The sequence below is a fragment of the Lissotriton helveticus genome, chromosome 5_1 (genome assembly GCF_964261635.1).
Source record: "Lissotriton helveticus chromosome 5_1, aLisHel1.1, whole genome shotgun sequence".
Classification (NCBI taxonomy): domain Eukaryota; kingdom Metazoa; phylum Chordata; class Amphibia; order Caudata; family Salamandridae; genus Lissotriton; species Lissotriton helveticus.
This window is the reverse complement of record NC_136065.1, coordinates 921,659,949-921,682,945: the sequence shown is the minus strand read 5'-3', so window position 1 is coordinate 921,682,945 and position 22,997 is coordinate 921,659,949. Positions and strand designations below refer to the sequence as shown.

The 22,997-nt window shown below is 45.8% G+C and overlaps 1 protein-coding gene across 4 annotated transcripts in view; it reads right to left on the bottom strand.

The window, feature by feature from the left end:
* Nucleotides 1-22,997, bottom strand: part of TBC1D12 (TBC1 domain family member 12) — a 308,722-nt gene that overhangs the window by 104,870 nt on the left and 180,855 nt on the right. For all 4 annotated transcript variants that reach the window (XM_078643381.1, XM_078643382.1, XM_078643384.1 and 1 more), the window contains 3 exons: nucleotides 14,701-14,783; nucleotides 14,078-14,195; nucleotides 8,660-8,766 (listed from right to left, as the gene is read on the bottom strand). In XM_078643381.1, the coding sequence (XP_078499507.1) occupies nucleotides 8,660-8,766; nucleotides 14,078-14,195; nucleotides 14,701-14,783 (308 nt within the window). The remainder of the gene's footprint in view (nucleotides 1-8,659; nucleotides 8,767-14,077; nucleotides 14,196-14,700; nucleotides 14,784-22,997) is intronic.

The following is a 22,997-nucleotide window of genomic DNA, read 5'->3' as shown; positions in this document are numbered from 1 at the left end:
GATAAGATGGAGCGACAATATAGCAGACGGAAAACACAAGACACAAAATAGTATAGAAACTATGTACAGAAAGATTCGTAAAGAAATTATAAGCACACACGAAAGGGAGAAAGCAATGAGAGTAGCCGAGAAAGAGAATGACTCTTCAGACGAAGATATAGACAACGAGAATCCCACTAGAATAGCGTATGTAGGTAGGACGAGACCTTCCGACAGACACACACGCTCAGACTACAAGAAAGTTTTTCCTCCTCCCGTACCAGAACAGTGTTCTCTTGAACAATTATTCCAGGCTACCGATAAAGTTTTGAAACTACGAATAGGTTACAGTGAGCTTAGTACCATGCATGAACAAGAACTAGCCCGATCAGCAGTTCGATGGACTAGTGATTCTACCACGTTTTCAGACGAAATAGTGGCTCAAATGTTTCTGAAGCTTCCGACAGGCGAACAGCGACTGGTCGGTATGTACATGATCCAGCATCTCATTACACTGTACGAGGATCAGCATTCTGATCCAGGTCCTTTATATAATGTATTGAACGAGTTACTCCTAAACAGATGGAAAGGTCTAGGTACCGATTTGATTAGCGTCATTTTAAAACAGCGCCACAAATACAGAACGTTCCTGACTCCACATTTTGTTCCCGTTCCACCCCCATTCTACATAGATAGACAGAATCCGTTGCGAGAAGTGCATCCTGTTAAGGGAACGGGGGGTGAGCTCGAACGAGTATTTGTTTACACCCCTATAACGAAAATAGAACTACTAGAAATGAAAAAGTTAGTGCCCTGTCACGATAAAGATCCAGCAGGGTTCCACCGTGAATTAAAAGACATGCTCCGTATGGGAGAATACACGTATCCTGATATCATTAAAATGTTAAAGGTCCTGTTGCCTGCGGGCATATATGAAAAACTCAAAGAGAAAGAATGGGAGGTGGGAGAGAAAAAGATTGACTGGACAGCGTTAGAGAACGAAGATAACACACGAGTTCCAGGTACTGGTCTCGGGGGAAAAAGCCAAAGAGTTGCCCGAACTGTTAATACAAGTCTTGCCAAGATTACTAGCCACGAAAAAGGAAGACTGGGATGCCATCTCAGCCTGTAAACAGAAACAAGACGAAGACACTAGTGATTTCTATTCCAGATTTGAGAAATGTTTCATTATTAATAGCGGTTTGAAAACAAGTAGCGAGTCGTATCCACATCTCTTTGTTACCAAACTAGTTGAGAATTCTTTACCACAAGTTAAAAATCGAGTATTAAAGGTCGCGAGTACCTGGCAAGCTAATACCCCGTCCCAAATGCTACAAATGTTGCAGTATCACCAGAATCGAATCAGAGAAGAGCAAGAACACGAAAGGAGACGTATGAAAGATACGAAAATGAAAGTACTAGTGGCACAGTCTGTTCCAGCAGATAGTCAAAAGAGGGGTACGAATCAGACTAGTCATTCTGCAGCTCCCGTTAAAGGGACATGCAATTACTGTAAACAGCCAGGTCATTATATAAACGAATGTGCAGTTCTGAAACACAACATAGCTACTGGTAAGACGAAAGAGAGACCGCGTCTTCCTAGACAGGAACATGTTCCGCAGAATTCGCAACCACCGCAGAAAGCACAACAGACAGTTACAGTACCGCAGCCTATAGCTGCCACACAACACGTTACACAGCAGATGTACCAATACGCACAGTCAGATTACCCAGAATATCAGCAGTATTCATGAAACAGCCTAGAGAGGGAGGTTGGCTTGCCTCTCATCGAAGTTCCTGTAGATCAAGAGGGTCCCTATGTACACAGTCAAGTATTAGGGAAAGACAGAAAATTTCTGATTGATACAGGGGCAAGTAGGACTACCATCAGTCATGACGAGGTTCCAGGGGCTCCACTCTCAGGCTCAAGAAATGTTTCCCTGGGCTTTTCAGGAAAGCCTATTGTTAACGAAATATCGAAACCAGTTTCCCTAGAAGTTGGTCCATTGTCCCGAACCACAGATTTGTTACTTACGAAATCATGTCCTGAAAATTTACTTGGTATTAAAACATTGAAAGAATTAGGTGCTGTGATATGCTGTTCTCCGGAAGGAGTGAGATTGTTTTTACGTGATTTTAGAGGACATTATGTGTTACGAGATTTTGATCCACGATTACTGAATGTACCACAGCATTTATGGGCGCAAGGTCCAACTGATGTAGGTTGTATGCATATTACACCATATCGTGTCACTCTGAAACAAGGAGTTGTGTTACCACGAATTCGACAATACAAATTGCCACCTGAGGCTGTAGCAGCCTTATCGAAAATCATTGACGAGCTCATTGCTCAAGGAGTAGTTGTAGAAACTGACTCCAATGTATGTAATTCTCCTATCATTCCGATTCTTAAACGTACTGACCCAAATGCACCTCCAGTTTATCGATTAGTGATTGACCTTCGAGAACTTAATAAATGTATCATACCCCAGTACCCAGTGGTTCCAGATATCTCTTCCCTATTGACTGCCATTGATTCCGAAGCTAAGTTCTTTACTGTTATTGACCTCAAGAACGCTTTCTTTAGTGTCCCCATCCATCCAGACAGCCAGTTCCTTTTCGGATTCTGTTTAAATGGAAGGAGCTATAAATTCACACGTGCACCTCAAGGTTTTACAGAAAGTCCTAGTATTTACAGTCAAGCACTTAAACGACAACTAGACAGTATTCACATGCCAACTGACACTGCCCTGCTCCAGTATGTCGATGATCTATTGATCACAGCCCGTACAGAACGTGACTGCGAATGTGCATCACTGACAGTCTTGTATTTTCTGGCAGAAATGGGGCACAAGGTGTCCCCTTCGAAACTACAATTCTGTGTCCAGCAAGTGGTATACCTTGGACACTTGCTGTCCAAGAGGGGTAGACAGTTGACACCAGACCGTATCCAGTTAATTGCACATCTTCCACAGCCCAAGACACAGAAGGAGGTACGAGCTTTTATCGGCCTCACTTCTTACTGCAGACAATGGATTCCTCAGTATGCATATCTAGCCAAACCACTGATACAGTTAACAACACAGGAGGCAGCGACATCGACTGTCCTCCCTTGGACCCAGGAACATACACTTGTTTTCAACGAGTTAAAGACAGCTTTATGTAATGCACCTGTTTTAGCGACACCAAACTACAGTAAGCCTTTTACACTTTTTGTTACTGAACGTGATGGTACAGCATTATCTGTTCTCACACAAGATCAAGCAGGACAACACAAGCCTTGTGCTTATTTTTCTAGCACATTAGATCCAAAGGCCCAGGCTTTGCCTGCGTGCCTCAAGTCAGTTGCAGCCACAGCTTTAGCTATCAGACAAAGTGATTCCATAGTGTTAGGACACTCCCTGACAGTACAAGTTCCACACTCAGTGGAAGTTCTTTTAAACCGAACACAGACTCAGCATTTGACAATTGCACGTTTAACAGGATATGAACTGACACTGTTTCAGCCACACATAGAAATCAGACGCTGCAACATTTTAAATCCTGCTACACTGTTACCCTCGATTACATCAAACCCTGCCACACATGACTGTGTGGAAGTTATTAACACCATGACAAAGCCAAGACAAGACTTGACGGACATTGCATTACCTGATCCAGACCTGACACTTTACGTGGATGGTTCATGTATGAGAACAAATACAGGAGAGTTAGTAGCCGCGTATGCAGTGACTACTGAAACTGAAGTTATAGAAACATATCGTATTGACACCTTGTCTGCTCAAGCAGCAGAGCTCATCGCTCTGACCCAAGCCTGCATACGAGCCAAGAACCTGAAAGTAAACATATATACAGATTCACGTTATGCATTCGGAGTCGTTCACGACTTTGGAGTCCTTTGGCAAGAAAGAGGTTTCCTGACCTCACATGGAGCCAAGATTCAGCATGGCCCCCTCATTCAAGCTCTGTTAGAAGCAATACATTTGCCGACAGCCATTGCCATTATGAAGTGCAAAGCACATACGAAAGCCACTGACACCATTTCCCAGGGTAACGATCTGGCAGATCGAACAGCCAAGCTTACAGCTCAGACTCCAGACATTCCAGTCAACACGACAAAGACAGATGTTCCAGATCAGACGACTTGTATGACAGTTAAGGACCCTACACAAGATGTACTAGACATACAGACACATGCTACCCCAGACGAAATCAAGAAGTGGTCTGAACAAGGAGGGGTCCAGACAGATCAGGGATGGTTGACGAAGGGAAAGGCCACATGGTTTCTCCCCGACTCCATGGTTCAAGTCATTATTAACACAGCACATAGTCCAGCACATTTAGGAGAAAAAGCCATGTTAGACAGCATCCAGAACCTTTGGTTTAACAAGCATTTACGAGCAGCAGCGAAGCAGAAAGTGCGTACCTGCATGATCTGTTGTCAGTTCAATCCAGGTAAAGGTGTTCCGGTGGAACAAGGTGGATTCCATCCTCCTGACCACCCTTTTGAAGTCCTCCAGATGGATTATATCCAGATAGATCGATGCCGAGGTTTCAAGTATGTCCTCGTAGTTGTGTGCGCTCTGTCCAGATGGACAGAAGCATATCCAGTCCCAGATTACACTGCCGCGACCACTGCCAGGCAGTTGGTTCGTGAGTTCTTCCCACGCTATGGTTTGCCCAGGATCGTATATTCAGACAACGGACAGCCATTCTCATCCGAACTCATGAAACAAGTATCACTTCTGTTAGGGTACCAGTGGAAGTTCCACTGTGTGCGACATCCCGAGGCAGCTGGCCTCGTCGAGAGACACAATCAAACTCTGAAAATACGAATAGCGAAGGTTTGTGCAGAGAAAGGTGTAGATTGGATGGTAGCCCTGCCGGTTGCCCTTTTCTACATGAGAATGGTCGCTCACTCCCGATCTGGTCTGTCACCTTTTGAAGTAGTGTTTGGTCGTCCCCCAAACATGTGGGGTACACCTATGCCACGTAAAATCACCGATGTTGATAGTAATATGCTGACAGATTACCTAGCTTCCTTGATGTCTGCACTACTCTCTTGTCGTTCACAGGTCGCGGCTGCCTTTCCAGACAACACCCAGGTGAAACCGCACGAGGTCGTTCCAGGCGATCTAGTCCTCATCAGGAATTTCGATCGTTCAAGCCCTCTGGAGCCCCGTTGGAAGGAGCCGAAACTTGTTCTGATGACCACAAGGACTGCCGTGAAGCTGGAAGGGAGGAAGGGTTGGCTTCACTCCAGCCACATCAAGCGTTTTCATGGACTGCGTCCAAAGACTTTTTTCAAGGACTGCCCCGATACTGACTCTAAACTTCCCCTGTTAGAGAAAACTCCGCAACAGGAGTATAAACTCAAGTTAAGGTCTAGCAAGTCAGACAGCGTTTAATTGTTTAAGTCCCTCTCGGGCGAAGCGGTTAGACAGGTTCCTGACATGTATGAGATAGACCCACATAGTGAGAGAGATAGACGAAACTCCAAGAAAATAAGATACTGTAAGAGTCTGCGAAGCAGATGTGTTGTTACATTATTGTTGATGTTATTTCTGAGTCTTACGATCACATGTATAAGTTATGTGCTACATATATTTTTTCCTCCTCTTGGTTCGCATGTACATCTTTCCTCTAATGATACAGTAGAGCACACTTTTAGTGAACTACCCCCTCACGAGTTATCCTACCGACTTGCAATGCGCAACAATACTTTTATTCGTATGTTACACTATTCACACCAGACCAGCAATGCCACTAATTGTTGGGTGTGTGGTCGACTCCCCCCTTACCAGACACCAAAGGGAGTTCTGCCACTCTTTCCCAATCCATTTTCACACAATGGTTCGTGTGGAGCATGGTTTACATTAACATCATCCTTAGACGATAAGTCCCTTCTGAATAGAACATGTTTCCCAGACAAGGAAGGTCTTTCCCATAGGACAGGGTTAGATCTAGAAAATGAAGTATATGATCTAGGTAATTTTTCCACCAACTTCATGGTTTTGAATGTTCAGTCCGAGACTACTCCAGATTTGCCTTCTATAACAGTTCTCCCAGTGAAAGGCGAATTATGTGTTAGAAAGAATGGTTCGGTACATCTAGGACACAGTGATTGTCATACTGTGGTCGAGTATAGTGACAGTGGGAAATCTACTTTCAAAGCCTCACGTCATTCGTATTTTGTATGTGGTCAGACCGCATATGTACGCCTGCCCCTAGATTGGGATGGAACATGTTATATTGCCTTCCTACTGCCACCAGTTTTCCTAGCCCCATCCGATTATCACAGAAATACACATCTAGTACACATCAGACATAGAAGGGAGATCGAGTCCCCAATTGTCGATCAAACTGAAACTGCCTTAGAACAGTATACAGATTTCAATAAAGGTTTCTTTTTCTTCATAGGTCCTATCCAGAATAGTAAATTAATACGCAGGTTAACCAGAACCCTTGAAGCAGTAGTGAATGAGACTACTTCCGCTCTAGGTAACTTAACAGAAGAGCAATCTGCTATGAGATTTGTCGTTCTTCAGAACCGCCTTGTTCTTGACGTCATACTGGCCGATAGGGGCGGAGCTTGTAGAGTCATCGGATCTAGTTGTTGCATTTTCATTCCTAATAACGCACCGTCTGTATATTCAGCAATAACTAGACTTCATAAAATAGCCCATCAGCTACACCAGAATCCAGGCACCTGGACATGGTCCGGTTGGCTCTGGAGTGTAATATCTGCATGGGGATGGAAAGTACTGTCATTCCTGGGAATAGTAGTAATGATCATATTCAGTTGTTGTCTATGTTTACAATGTGGCCCTGCGATTTGCGGCTTGTGCGCTACCTCTTGTATTCCACGTCCAAAATCCTATTCCCAAAAGATAAAAGACGAGCAAATGATGCTGTATGAACAGATAGATGGTATCATGAATATTGATGTTTCCTGAAGGAAACGTAGGGAACAAGGAGGGAATGAGGAAAATTGAATTTTGCCCTGTCATGTGTCCCTACGTGTTCCCCATCATATGTTATATGTGCATGATTAATATGCATATTTCCCCCTTGACCGAATAAAGACGCATTTATAGTTGTGTCCAACGTTAGTATGCCAGTTATCCAGTCCTTCTTAAAGCAACGTGATTTAGGCTTCTAGGCCTATGTTGCCAACGTCTTTACATTGTGCACGTTAAATCATCGAGTTGTACCCGTTTCTAGGCCTCACAGGGCCCGGACACCAGATTCGAGCCTCAAGTCTCCTGAACCGCTCCGAGGAGAGATGCAGCCCCGCCCGCATCCCTGACCCTTCACTTACATCCTGCCAAGCAGCGCGGTGCCCGGCCTGGCCTGCCTGCCTGTCTGCCAAGAATATGTTATGTTTACAGTTATCAGTTCAGCTCCCCGGCTTCACATTCCTAGCTAACGAACCGCATAAACATCTTCATCTATAGTCTAGTCTTCCTGTCTCCATGCAAGAGAATTACTGAATTAATACCCATAGAAGATCTATAGCACACGCAATACATGAGGAAATATATGCATGCACTAGCCTTAGTGACAAGTCCTGATGACTTTTAGATTCAAGCAACATGTACTCCAAACACGAGATATCAGATATGCTATAGGTACAGGTCGTTCTGACATCCCAGACTTTAGTCTCCTCTTCTAGTGCTAGAAGTCAGAGCCCCCAGCTCTCCTCAGTTACACGTCATGACCCGTTTGCGCGCACCAGTAGGTTAAAGGTTCCAGCTGCCCATGAAGCCCCCTCCATGTATCCACCCACTTATGACACCTCTGTGCACACCCTGTGCACGCCTTCTTTTTACGCCCATATGTTCTTATCTTCCATTTGTCACTTGTTACGCCTACTGTATTCAATGCAATTGTACTGTTTTACTATATATACTGTATGATGTTAATATGATATTAGGCTTCCCTCTTTTTCCTGAGATTGTCCCTTCCTGAACCTAAGTAGGTGATGGAACCCGATGGTCTATTGGCTCGAGCCATCTAATTAAAGCCCGTATGACTCAGATACCACGGATTCTGCCTCTTATTTATTGAGCTATCCTTTTCAGTTAATGCATAGAAAAATAGTACCGGTAATTATTTATTTATTTACCACACAGTTAAAAACAAATAGCGCTATGTTTGATTAATTTACACTAGTTGTGGGTCTATCAATTTCAGATTATGTGGTGGCGTTCTTTTAATGGCCTGGTTATTGGCCATTATTTCCACAGATTATGTGGTGGCGTTCTTTTAATGGCCTGGTTATTGGCCATTATTTCTTATGCATGGCGATTCTGTAAATATTGTACAATCCATTATCACATTTGAGGAAAAAATAATAACCTACATGCTGAAATCCAAAACTTGTGATATTAAAAAACAAACATTTAATATATTTATAGAAGGTAATACAAAAGAGCTATCGGTCAGTAAAAAGCAACACTCTCATACCATTTCCACCTCAGCTGAAATCAATATTGATAAGGAGGCAGAGGGAAGAAATGCAAGTTAATAAGGTTATCACTAAAATAATGTGGAAAAGGATTTAGGAGTGTGAATATTTTAACATAGGGGAAGATGCAATTGAGAGGCGGAATGCTCTTTAAAAGGAGCTATGTTCATAGTTACATATTTGTTAGAGGACCAGGAAGCTGAAACTTACCAGAAGTGATGTTCAGCTCATTTCCTATTGCTAGACTCCATACCTTTCCACGAACGCTAGGGGGTAAGCCTTGCCACCACAGGTCTCGAACTCTTCGTGTACATCTCCTGAAACAAAAAGAAGAAATTAGTTTAATAAAAAAAAAAAACCACAAATAAGTCACGTTTGTACTGGTTGTCCTAGGTATCGTATCCTTCAGATTTGTGGCAAGCCAAGGTAAAGAGATCATATTTCCCTAGCTTACAACAATAAGAGCACTGTGGGTGCATCGGAGGCTCCTTCACTCCTTCGATCCACCTCTACATTGAAAGGAGAGGATGTAGCCTTATGGCTAGAGCGGTCGACCTCTAAGCGGGGGAACCGGGTACTAGTCTCGGCAACAACGCTCAACATCCTGTGATTCTGGGCAAATCACGTAATCTCCCTGTGACTAATAAAATGAATGTGTCCATCTCTAAAGAAACTGGTGCTCATGTAAAGCGCTCTGATACCCGATGTCTCGGGTCTAGTTTGCGTGATAAAACTCTAAATACAATTAAAAAAAGAAGCATTACAGATCCCCATTCCCACATTTCCACCAAAAACGAAGGGGTTTAGCCACTTGGGCAATTGAAGGATAGGTGGATGGATCACTCCGAGAAATATGCACTACTATTACAAAAGGCACTTCAGTATCTTGTACTTCCATTCATTCAGTCAATCTAGAGACGCATGGGAAGGCTAGAAAGCATCTTCATTAGCCAGAGACACACAATAGGAACTGGTGTACATCTATGGACCACCATGGGGAGGATAACTAAAAACATTCAGCCATATCATAACTGGAGGACACAAAATACTGCTTAAAACCTAAAATAAGGGAAGAATATGGAAGGAACAACGAATAAAGAGATTATAACCCACACCAAAATTACTTGAAGGCACAAAGGGCTCCTTCTTTCGGAGGGACAAATATTAGAGGAAAAAACTGAACGAGAAGCTCACAGCAAAGAACGGGAGAACTCCCATATATGGCTGTGTATCAGAAGACATTGGTAATGCTATTAGCAAGTCAGGGGGATTCAGAGTGAGAGGAATAATCTCCAAGATTCTCACAAGAGACACAAGAAGGAGTACTCAAACCAGGAACTATCAGAAAAAGAAATGCGGAAGACAATGAAAAACCTGGAGACCCACCACCCCGCCATCAACAGGTAGAAAAATAGGATGGAAAGAAAAGGCTGCAGATCACTTTACCAATAAAAGCCCTAAGGCTTCCATTCCCCAACAAAGAACGGAACTGTAGACTAATAATGTATACCAGCTAAACCTCCTGTCTTACCAGTCTGCATAAGAATTGAACGAATGTACTGCCAGACAAACAAACTAAGGTTCTACTAGAAGATAAACAACATCAAGTACAAGATCCAGGACCTTATTACAGGTCTTCCCTGGAAGCACTGAAAACAACAGCCATGCCACACTGACAATGTAACCACCTTAGGCAATGGCAATCGAGCCAGTGTCCTAAAGACCAAAACTGATCCACAGTGGAAAATGGCAATAAAATCAGGCTCACAGATTTTTTGCAAGAAGCATGTTTTGTCCACTAAAATGGCAGTATAGTCAGCAATGCATGACCCTGACCGGGCCATTATGGAGTTGGATAGGAGAGTTGTGGCAGACACTAACGCTCAGGTTCTCCAAGAAGCTGTTGGGTGGTTCTCCCCCTAGGCTGCCTTTTTGCTGTTAATAAGGTTGTTGCTGTTTTTTTCTGGTGACCTTGATACTAGTCAGGGGTTTAAACTCTGAGGGTAATATCGGCACTGGTTGGGCTTGAAAGGACATCTGTGTTCTGTTGGCCTTTCTAGCCCAACCAGCTTAAGAGTCTCCATCTCAGACTTCATGCGAGCCATCTAGTCGTCAGTGTGGCTGCCGAAGAGGCTGAGAAAAGAAGGTTAAGGATCCTCTGTTGAGACTCCAGTTTAAGTATGGTAAGCCGCAGCCAAGAATGCTGCTGTAAAGCTATACCATGAGAATGTCCGTAAACCGCCAACCACGAAAAATCAGCTGCGTCACAGATGACCTGATTGGACAACATGAGACCCTTGTTGACTATTTCCAGGGAGTCTTCCCATCGGTCCCTGTCAAGATCATCCACAAATCTTAAATTCGTTTCACAAAGAGCTCTATCATATCTGCCCAGGTGGGCAGCGCCACTGGCTGCTTTCAAAGTGGCTGAGGCTGTTACAGACTTTGGAGCTTACCAAGTTCAACTTCTTACTCTCTTTATCTGGTGGAACAGAGGAAGTTGAAGTAGTGGCATGGTACATTTTCAGTCGCTGCACCCAGAGGTGGGGTTGAATGGAGGAAGAGAGGATCCTGCTCGGGAAGTCTATACTTTTTCTGTAGCCTCGACAGAGCCACTTTAGTGGAGGCCGGAGTCAAAAAGAGTTCCATTGCTGGCTCTAAGAGGCCTAGCACTAAAGAAAGGCATGGTAGTGATGCTGACCATTGGTGGAGCGTCTCTAAGATGACTGACTTCAAAGGTGTAGGAGGTGGCATCTGTATATTGAGCTTGTATCTCTATAATGAGCTGTGCATCTCCTCTTACCAGGAACTCCTGGAAAGTGGGGATGTCATCCGCTGGAAAAATAAGAGGTGGTGGAGAATCAAACCGTGTCAGCAAAATAATTTCCAGTGGAAGAGCTGTATCTGGAACGATATGTAGTCAGGGACGGGTTTTAGTGTCCAGGAAGAAAGAAGGCGCACTAGCCCCATTAACGTAAGATTACAATAATGAAGCTCAATCCGATGGTGCAGCAGGAAGGGTACACCCTCAAAACCCCTTGATCTGTATAGCAAAACTACACAATTAGAAACTCAATAAAGAACACGCACACACATATAAATTCATTGATACAATGATCACAATTCTCATAGAAATACAAATAGTGTAGTCCAGGCGGTTGGGTCGTTTTGCTTTATCTTGTCTGTTTATTAATTTAGGTAGAAGGATTTATTTTGTATATACAGCCAGCCGACACGTGTTTCATTGTGGAAAGACAATAATCCACAACTCTTCAGGGCTCTATGGCTGGATCTTAACCGTCTTTGGGCCTTCCTCCGGTGATAATTCCAACCCGGCGGGGTAACCAAAAAGGGATAGTCAAACGTCGGTCGTATAGTAGATGAGTAAACCCACTATAAGGTGGCAGATACAATACTGCATGCAGAGTAGATCAAACCACTAGATCAATAGTCTAGTCAAATTGTACAGACATGAAATCACGTGATAACGGAAGCAATGAGTCTCCGGCTCAATCCCGGTTAGGCACGGGTACGTGACCCCTACGAAAAACTCTTGTATATCGACTACAGTCCACTCGGCGGCTTGCTCTCGTGTTCTTCACGACTGTACAATTTGACTAGACTATTGATCTAGTGGTTTGATCTACTCGGCGTGCAGTATTGTATCTGCCATATCTACTATACGACCGACGTCTTTACACAATGAAACACGTGTCGGCTGGCTGGGGGTACATCAGGTCTGGGGCTAGAATGATGAAATCCCTTTTGATGTTTTGGAGTGCAGACGAATCAGAACCCAAACAAATAATTTGTTGGCTCTTCTGGATATTTTCCTGATCAATTTCCCAGAATTGTGGGTGGTAGCCAGGCTTACGTTAGCCAAATAAAGCATAGTGAGAGGCTGGGGAGGCCAGCCTAGACATCTGCAGGAGGCAGGATTACAGCAAAAGATCACTGCATGAATGTAGAACGAGGAGAAAAGCTGCCTTCAGAAGTTTTGGAAAGGGTGGCTACCCGGCAGCCACATGTTACAGTAGAATGTTGACTCACTCGAAGCTGTACTGAAGATTTGATAGTGGGGTGACTGAGTGACAGATAACTACAGATGCGCACACAAGGAGCAAGAGTGAAAAAAGTGGAATAATTGCTGCTTATCAAACATCATTCACATGCTGGGACCTGTTGGAAAAGATTTTTGACCTCGTTTTTCACTTGGTGTTAGCTTAAAGAAAATGTTAATAAAACGTTAAATTAAAAAGATGGGCCAAAAAAACTATCTTTGTCCATTAGTTTGGATAATTTGCCTTAAACAGTTCTGTCAAACAAATTAGTCAATACTGCTAAGAATGATCAAAGTTTTAGCAGCTAAACACATTAAGGGAATAGGGGTTCCAGGTCAAAGTCAATGGAATATATTGTGGTGGCGATCAAAACCAACAAGGTCTATCGGTCTCATTCAAGAAATTTAAAGGCTGATCACCATGCATGCTATTTTCGGGACGTAAAGTGGTTGTGCCCCATAATGGCAGGATGGCCAGTGAATAAAGGCCCTCTTCTCTTTGCACCTGAACAGACATACCTGCTTTCTTCAGTTGTAGGTCAAAGATGGAGGTGTAAGGGCTAGATGCTTTCCAAAGTAGAGAACAGGCCTGATCCCAGACACATTTCATTTTCCTTTGCAATTACTTTGCTAGGATGAAATGACTATGGGCATTCAGAGAGATGTTAAGGAAGACAGATCCATTAAAGAAGAGCACATGTTAGAAGTACAGTTCTTCAGAAGACATCGGGTGACTTTTGAAATGATTTGGTTCTCCAAGTGACCCTGAGCTTGGAGAATTTCAGGGAATCTAGGACTGGGCCTGGACTTGTATGACAATTTTATGCATTTATCAGTGGGTCATATTTACCAGCATTTTAAAAAAAACAACCTTACAGGATTGCCTGGAGAAAACAGATTTTCTGTTTGAAAAGGTATAAATCCCCTTCGGGATCAACATAATAATTTGAGCTCAAGTCTGAGATATACAGATCTATACTTTAGTCAGAGCGGCTCAGGAAGACAGGTTTTCCCAACTAAAACATATGTTTTCAGGCTTTTGAAGCACATCTGTAGTAATAGGTCTCCATTAGGAGGGTATAGCCATGAGGAATGTAAATAAGGACAGGCATTGTCGAGCAATTACATTTCTCCACAGCTACAGGTCTGCTAAATAAGCAGTGTTGATATGGTTACCATGAAACTGTGTCAGGCACGCAAATGTTCAATATCTGTACAGCCTCTCAGCAAACTGTTACTGGTGGTCAAGAAGGAAGGGACATCAGTCACACTCTATATTTATACTCTGTGTTACTGAATTGTGCTTAATTACATGTTAAGAGGTATCTAGACTTGATTGACCAATGGCCAACCAGCTTTAGGAGTGCAGATTTAAAGCAACTTTTGGGTGTTAGGATGACCTGGGATCTTTGGAACTGGCTACTTAAATGAGATCACTAAGCTTGATTTTGAAAGAGGCATCCAAGGCATAATCAGATTTTGGCAGACCCAGTTTATAACATAATATTGGTCCAGATTTACCAGTTTCAACCAAATTTATGATGGTGGGTAGATTTGTGTGAACTTACATGTTCTCCCAATTTGGGAGGATTTCAGTGTTCCAGATCACCATTGCACTTGCTATGTTTTCTTCTTGCTTAAATCGCTCTCTCATTATTTTCTTCTTCTTCTGGGCATCTTTTATCTCTGTTAAAATAACATGACATGGTACAAAAGTAAAACCGTTAACCAGGCATTAACAAGCTTTTATGATGTCTTGTGTAAATAATCTTGTGCACAAAAGGCTAAGTGATCAAGCAGGAAGATCTAAAGAAAAGCAATGACACTTCACAACCGTCAAATTAAATCATGGTGATGTAATGTTGGGTAAAATAAAAAACCTACACCTAAAACGTTTGCAATCTGGATTAAAAATTAGAAGAAAATAAAAGAATACTTTAGCTTGTTTTTTATTGTATATTACAGCACATTGTTAGGCATCACTCGATTCTTCCAAGAACCATAGAGATCAGGCAAAGAGCAAAGGAATATGGTTGGCTTCCAACGTGAAAGAGGGCAGGAAGTGCTTCCTATTCACTATAAGAGCACTTAATGTCAGGGGTGATCACTGTGGTAAAAATAAAGTGCACTTTTTACTTAAGTTTACACCATGATATACCCAATTACATTGCCTCTACAAAGAACACTGTACCTCGTTTTTTAGCCTCTGCCACCATCTCATCATATTCCAGTCTATGACGGAGAGCTTCTTCAGGAGACTTGGCTGGAAGATTTCTGAAATACAAAAGGCATTTACACATTTTATGGATTAGGCTTATTTCACTGTCGAGCCAGCAAGAGTGGAAGTTCTAGTTGCAAGAAAGCACCAAACCAAAAGGATGAACGAGATATGGGTGAGCTAGAGCTTAGAGATGGGCTCAAATACAATATGAAGCAACTGAAAGATCAGATCACAGCTTTAAACCTTTCTGCAACTGTCGTAGGTTTCTCGTCTTGATACATTTTCCAGCATTACTAAGCGCTTCTCTGCTATGGAGCTCAATACTGTAAAACACATTCCAAAATGATAATACATGAAATGTTATCTAATATAACTTTGGTTTGGCAATAACAAATATGTGTAGAATTGTATTGTACTTATGTTCTGCATTCCTGTAGTATTTGCCCATATCAAATATCCATACGTTTGGATGGAGGAACTGTCCCCTAATTCCGTACACCCTAAGGATTGTACTGATTGGAAGCACAGCCCACTCACCATGATTGGCTATGTATCGAGTTCTTTTTTCCTTTGGATCCTAAAATAAAATAATGACACTTCTAATGACCCCAACTAGGAAGCTGCTGCTTTGTGGTTACCATTGGTCTCGTTAGAGTTTCTACCATGAATAGGTTTTCAGTGAGTTTGGGGTGCACATTGGCTCTAATGTCAATTGTTCATGAGTGGGATTTCAGAAAGGAGCCAAGCAGGAAGGGTGCACCGTCATCTTCACCTTAATGGCAGATCATAACTCATGAACTGTTTGGAAATTGATGAAAATAATATTTTCTACATCCGGACAGGCAAAAAACCATATAGGTAGGTAGAAGAATGCCCTCACCTTGGATGACTGGCAGGGAGATTGTATAGAATATGATCTTTCTCAAATCGCATCCCAGGCACCAGACCATATCAGAAATGTTTAATAGCAGCAACTCTTCACTGGTGTTAGATGAAACCCAACAAAGTTGCAGGATGTGCCTTATCGCACCACAAGAAGTGAAATTTTAACTGCATAAATGGCACTTGAGCACCAGTAATGTCCGCGCTTTCTACATATTCTAAGCAGCTAAAGATGCAAATGACTAAAGGAATGGGCAAAAGGAAAATGATGTAGCATAGTATCTAAAATAGGAAGAAGGAGCTATAGTGAGTAATCTGTGGTAGTTGCTGTATCCATCAAGAACAAAATTATCAAAGGTAAGCACAGTGGCGGCTCACACAGGTAACGCTGTGGGGCGGTGAGGCGGAGCCGGGTGGGGGTTTGGAGTTCAACATACGATGGGAAAATGGAGAGCAAAGAAATAAACAAATAAAACCATTTACCTTACGCTTGCCGCATCGCCGACTCCGCGATGAGGCGAGCGCAAGGTAAGTGGTTTTATTTATTTACTTTCCACTTTCCCGTCGTATGTCGAACTCCACTGCCGCCCCTTAACACCGGGCCCTGCCCCGCCTCACTGCGCCACAGCTTTACCTGTGCAAGCCGCCACTGGGTAAGCATCTAGGGCACGAGTTCTTCTGAAGTCTGCCCTAGCCTGCAGATTTCTTAGATTAATTGATCCGAAAGCAGTTTACAGGAGGGGAGTTAAAAATCTAGCCCACTCTAAACAAGGACTGCAGAACCACTTCCCCCAAATTACGACTACTCTTGTACTTCAGAAACTAGACAATAGAACATGGCAACTGAGGACCAAGTCTGAGCATTCCACACTGGCTGCACAGGTATGCCCTATAAAACCTAGAATAAAGTGTGTTTCCTTGTAAGTAACATTACATGGCACATGTGCAAGGGTTTGAGATGCTTGCACTGTCAGAAATGTGAGCACATGGCCCAAACCAAATTAAACAAGCTAAAATAATGGTAATAAATCCCTTTACAATCCAAAACTTTTGCCAGCCAGGGAAACAGGAAAATGATCAAAATGCAATATGCTGAGGTAGACTGGGGCATGTTGGTCATTTTTGCTTCCTGCTCACTATTGGGGCGGGTCACGATACTCAACAGTGGTCTCATTAGCGAACATGGGGGTTGAGGGTTGGGGTCTCTACTACTAGCCCTGGAAGGAACTGTCCTGGCACACCCCATTTGTTTGGGTGAAGTTGGGAGGGGGGGGGGGGGGATCCACTGGATGAATCGCTTGGGTCAACCGGTTGAGGGTCTGGGGGGCGGTTCCACCGCGACAGATACTCCATGTTCCTGGAAGAATGGGGGTGGGGGACAGTTATTTTGTTGTGGATTGTTTTGTTTCTTGTTTTTGCACTATGCACACACTGTATTGCTCTGCCGGGCGCACACTGGCTGTCCCTCTTCGTCCTGACACCTAGGAATGGCACACAGGATGGGTAGCTCTACACCAGGGACACTGAATATTCTTGCCTGGAATATGCAAGGCCTGTTAAAGTCAAACGGGGGGCCGTGCTCCAGCAGGCGAAGAGCTATGCGGCAGACATTCTTTTACTCCAGGAGACACATCTTCAAGGCACGAAAGCTCCATGCCTGGCCCGATACGGATACACTACAGAGTATTCACTCAAGGGGCGTGGGGCACAGCATATTAGTACATCGTAGAGTACCGCTCCATGTTACGCAACACTGGTTAGATCTTAGTGGCCGCTTTACTGTGATTTCGGGTACTGTTGCGGGCGAACAGATTACGCTAGGCAGTATATAAGCCCCCCCTGCCGCTAGGCCAGACGTTTGTAGATAAACTGATACAGCTCTGGGGTGATCTTCCAGGTGGCCTGATGGTGCTAGGGGGCGATTGGAACGACACTATGGATCCCTTGGCTAGGTGGAGAGCTCGACAACCTGATGTACCCCCCACTATGTCTAAACTAAACGTACATGGCCCCACTGGCTAGGATTGTGGAGCAATTAGGTTTTGGTATCGTCTCCTATGCAGACGATACGCAGTTGATCTTTAATATCGGATCGAATCCCACACTAGACAAAACTCGTTTTGCCAAAAGAATGCTTACCATTGCGAACTGGATGACTGCAAATTATCTCCAGTTGAACCCGGATAAGACCGAACTGATGTTACTAGGCAAAGCAACAGACGTCTGGTCAGATGATTGGTGGCCACAAGAGTTAGGGACTGCACCATCACCCAAAGAGACAGTGAAAAGTCTGGGACTAAAGTTGGATCAAGCTCTAAATATGAAAGCCCAAGTCTCGGCAATCACAAGCTCATGTTATTATGCCCTCCGACTAGTGAGGAAAATACTACCTTACATTCCGCTCCACCATCGGAGAACCCTAGTCCAAGCAATGGTCACTTCAGGACTGGACTACGGGAATGCCCTACTGGCGGAAGTCGGGGAGACGCTTTTGGCCAAGCTACAGGTGGTGCAGAACACTGCCGCCAGAATGATCCTCAATCAACCGGCGGGTTCCCCCTCAGCACCACTGTTAAGAAAACTTCATTGGCTATCAGTAAAAAAGAGGTCATTCTTTAAGATCTGTTGCCTGACCTTTAAAGCAGTCAATGAGACTTACCCAGTGTACCTACGGAACAAGATACGGAAATATACCCCTAGTAGGCATCTGAGATCAACAACTCCGCATTTGCTACAGTCCCCGCGTATTCGACTGGTCAGGACGGGAGGGAAAGCCTTCTCGTACCTGGCACCCGAGTACTGGAACCAACTTCCGCTGGGACTGTGCACTATGACTAGCTACAACGGTTTCAGGAAAGAGTTGAAAGCTTATTTATTTTAAACTTAGAGTATTCTCGTTTCTTCATCTTTGGGGAGGTTGTCTTGTCTGGATAGCGCCGCGATGCCCCAGGGTGAGGTGAGCGCTTTATAAACTATTAAACTATAACGTTCTAGCGCACACTTTGGGATGGGTAGACAAGTGGCCGGCCTTTCATCCCTCTGAAGTCGGCTTTTCCTGCGCGTCATCGGTCCACCCCAATCTTTCCCGCCTTGATTACTTGTTCATCCCACACAGTTACCTGCATAGGGTGTCGCATACCTCGATACTGCCCTGGGGACTCTGACCATTTACCCATTCAACTTAAGCTGCACCTGCAGACTAACAGGGCCCAATATAGATGGCGCAATTCCCCCTGGTTGCTTCCCGACAAGGAATATCGGGAGATGCTAAGTTTGGCAATTACTGATTTTCTTAGCTTTAACGTCGGATCTTGCCAGTCCCCGGTCACTCTATGGAAGGCGTTCCAGCCCACGATTCGTGGGGTGGATATCAGTTATCGCACCAGGGAGATACGGCAACGCCTGGCCCAGGTGCACGACCTGGAAAATAGACACGCCGAGCTCCAGTCCCTGGGGGTAGAGGGCTCCGACCCTGCCGCCCGACGGAACCTCCTGCATGTCCAACAGCAGCTCCACCAAACTCACACGGACGCTGCCAGAGAGACCTGGCTGGCTACTCGGCATAAGATCTACCAATGGTGCGATAAGTCTAGCCAGATGCGTCATAGGCTCTGGCAGGCTAGGGCGGCCCCAATGCAGGTTTCTCTCTTGCGGCCCCCGCGGGGTCATGTGCGCCTCTCTGGAGGCAGTTGTACAGGCCTTTGCAGATTTTTATGCGGAGTTATATGAGGAACGGGAGATCATTGCAGAACCCCTTATAGACTCCTTCGGGGATATCCCTCCTTGCCGCCTCCAACGAGCAACGTGCCGTCTTGGAGGAACCAATCCCCTTGGACGAGCTACGGGCCGCTCTTTCCAACATACATCTGAGACATGCGCAAGGCCCAAATGCGTTCCTGTGCGATTTCCTGCGGCCTCACCTGAAGACTCTGGAACCTCATCTATTGGGAGCGCTCCGCGACGCCTCGAAGCGACGTGTCCTGCCCCCGGACTGGAGGCAGACAGAGATCGTAGTCTTTAAGGCGTGCCGACCACCGGAGGAGCCGGGCTCGTACCGCCCCATTTCTCTGTTGCATTTTAAGCCTAAGCTGCTGGGGAAGGTCCTGGCGGACCGACTCCGTACGTGCATACAAGATCTAGTACATCCAGATCAAGCGGGCTTTATTCCCCACCGGTCTACTAGACATAATATCAGACGAGTCCACAACGCCGTGGCGGAGGCTCACTGTTTGGAGCGCCCTGCGGCTGTCTTGCTCGTGGATATCGACAAGGCATTTGACTCTGAGTTGGAAGTACCTTTTTAAGCTCTTGGCGGCAGTAAATCTGGGCCCCCGCTTCAGGGCGTACGTACAGTTATTATATACCGACCTCATTGCATCTGTTCGGGTGGTGCTAGCAACATGTGTTCAATCTACGTACTTCGGTGGGATTACGGCAGCTGACATTCGGGCAAACTATTGGGCTTCACACCTTCTAGTGATAAAAGACTGGTGGTATAGCTCTCAGGCAGATCCGGCTTATGTGGTGGAGAGACTCTTCATGGCGGAAACCCTGCTGCGGGACCTCCTCTGTAGTTCCTCGCCTTTGACGGAGCTTCCCCCGGCCTGCCAGACAGTCATTCACATATGAAGGCGTGTGGTCTGTCCGATGGGGTGGTGGGGTAAGCGGACGTGCGCAACACCTCTTTGGCAGGGTTTCCATCTCCGGTCGGTCTCATCCCTGGTGGGGTTCCGTCGGTGGGACGACATAGGGATCCCCATGGTGGGGGAGATAATGCAGGGGTCTACGCTCAAGTCATTCCAGAAGCTGCAGGAGGACTTCCAGCTTCATAAAAAACTATTTCACAGATATCTGAAGCTCTGTCAAGCTGTGTCTCCCCTAATCAGGGATCTCACAACTCATTATGCTTATGGGGGATCTGGGGCCCTGTTGGAAACCGGCTATTTCGGGTAGGCTAAGGCTGACGCCAAAGCCAGGCCGAAACCACCATTCCAGTCAGGGCAAGGAAGTCACACGCCAAGATAACCCCCGCTCACCCTCTAGGTAGCATGGCGCGAGCAGTCTAGGCTAAACTCGGAGGCGATGTGTAAAGCATTTGCGTCAGCGCACAACAGCAACAACATACTAGGCACACCACAAAAGAGACTCCACACAAGGTTATATTAAAATAACTTTTGTATTGTCAAAACATATCAGATAGAAATCACACATGTACATTGTGCCAACTGGCACGGCACTATTCACAAGGGATTATTTACACAGGACAGGGCCACATGGGCCGCTGTCATAATCAGCACTTTTAGAAATATAATAGTACTTATAGAACTTAGAATAAAAGTGTATAAAATCACTGTAACACAAAGTAACAGTTATAGATCACATCCAGTAACTACTGGGAACAGGTAAGTACCACCTACGCAACCCTAAACCCTTAGGAGACTGTCACGCAGGGGACCAGGACCTCACTAGGACCACCTGTACTAAAAAGAACAACCACCTAAGTATCACACAGCATTTAGGGGTCTAAGAAAGAACGCATTACCCATGATGCATAAATATACATTCAGAGGAGTAGTAAAGAGAAACACATAATGTATAAACCTACACATTCAGTGGTGTTAAGAATAAAGCACATGATGCAATAAAATTACATTCAGAGGTACCAGAATAATCCAGTAGCGCAATAGTCACCTGATGTCTAAAAACATTCAGAGGTGCAGGAATAAGACATGATGCAAGAATTCAGATTCAGAGGTGCAAGAACCATACAATTGCGCAAAACCTACATAAGCCACCACCTGTGGCAGTCCCTAGGCCAACTGGCCTTGTTGGGGCTAGAACGCCCTGAGTCTCAATGTCAGGGCCTAAACGATGCAGGGGCCCACTACTTGCTGGGCCCCTGGGAACACTCACAAGGGCCTAAACGTTGCAGCTGGCACTAAGTGCTGCGCAGCTGGGAAGGCCTGGCACCACTGTGCCCTCGCTGTCCCACGCAGGGACTCTCTCTCCAACTTGCGCCTAAACGGTGCAGCTGCCCACTAATTGCTGGGCAGCTGGAGACAAACTGCGACAGGGCTCTCGCTAGCCCTTAGGAGACAAAACTGCGCCAAACTGTAGGAGCCACACAGGCTCTGGGCGACACTACACAGACGTTGGAGCCACACAGGCTCTTGACACAGCTGTGGGGCGTTGGAGCCATCTGGCTCTATAAATACACATGCCCCAAACGTTGGAGCTCTCAGGCTCTGGCCACCAAACAAAATGCGGCTTGGGCTCTCACTGGCCCTCTAAGCCACACAGGCTCTCTAAACAATTCTGCCCCCAAGTTGGAGCCATCAGGGCTCGAAAACACGAGTATGCCGCCTGGAGCCTTGCAGGCTCGTAAATATCGATGCGGCATTGGAGCCTCTCAGGGCTCTACGTACGTTGGGGCGACCCACTGCCTACCGGGGCCGCCCTTGAAGCCCTCGTGGCTTCGCACTGACAATGGGCGCGAGCTCGCACCACTGGGGGGGGCGCGGACACCGACAATGTGTCCCGGCGCCCCTCCCTTCTCCTCTGCCCCACTCTGCCCGGCCCTCAGCCCAGACTCACCGGGACTCCGACGCAGGGCGGTCTCTTCTTCTGGGCAGCGCGGGGCTCCTCTTCCACCACGGAGCCCCGCCGGCACACTCAGCTGCTCTCTCTCCGCTCGTTGCAGGGCTCCCTCGACACACGGGAGCCCTGTTCACCGGCCATCTTTCTTCCTCCTCGCCGCTCCGGTCTCTCCCCCAGGCGTCCACGAGCGCTGGGCCAATCCCAGCGCGGCCTTCGGGACGAGCCTCCTCTGAAGCGTAGCTTCTTCGGCCAATCGGAGCGCGGCTCTCGGGGACAGGCCTCCTGCCACGGCCAATCAGAGCGCGGCTCCTGCCGAGGGACGGCCAATCAGGTCGCGGCCCCTTCGTGGCTTCGTCCACGGCCGTGCACAGGCGAACAGCGGCTCCTGGGCACCTTTAGGCCCCCGGGCAGCGGCATTCACGGCGTGGGCAGCCGAAGTTAAATAAAATTAAAAATAAGCGAGGTGGGCACTCGCCAGGGCGGGCAAAGCGCTCCTCAGCGCTATAATCAAAATAAAGCGCTCTAAAGCGCTATGGGGCAATAAAGCGCTCCCAAAGCGCTAGAATACAAAGTACAAAGGTCCTTCCAGAAATGCAGCTCCACCAGGCTGCACAAAGGTCCCAGAGAGTCCTAGGGGGCAAAGCAAAGTCCCCCCCATCAACCCAGGAACATCCAGAGATGGAGCAAGCAGCTCCTAAGAACCAGGGAAAGGTCCATCAGGTGCCCAGGGGCTGGGCAGAGCCCAGGGATTTCCCTGAGCCCAAGCAGCAGCAGCCCCTGGCAGATTC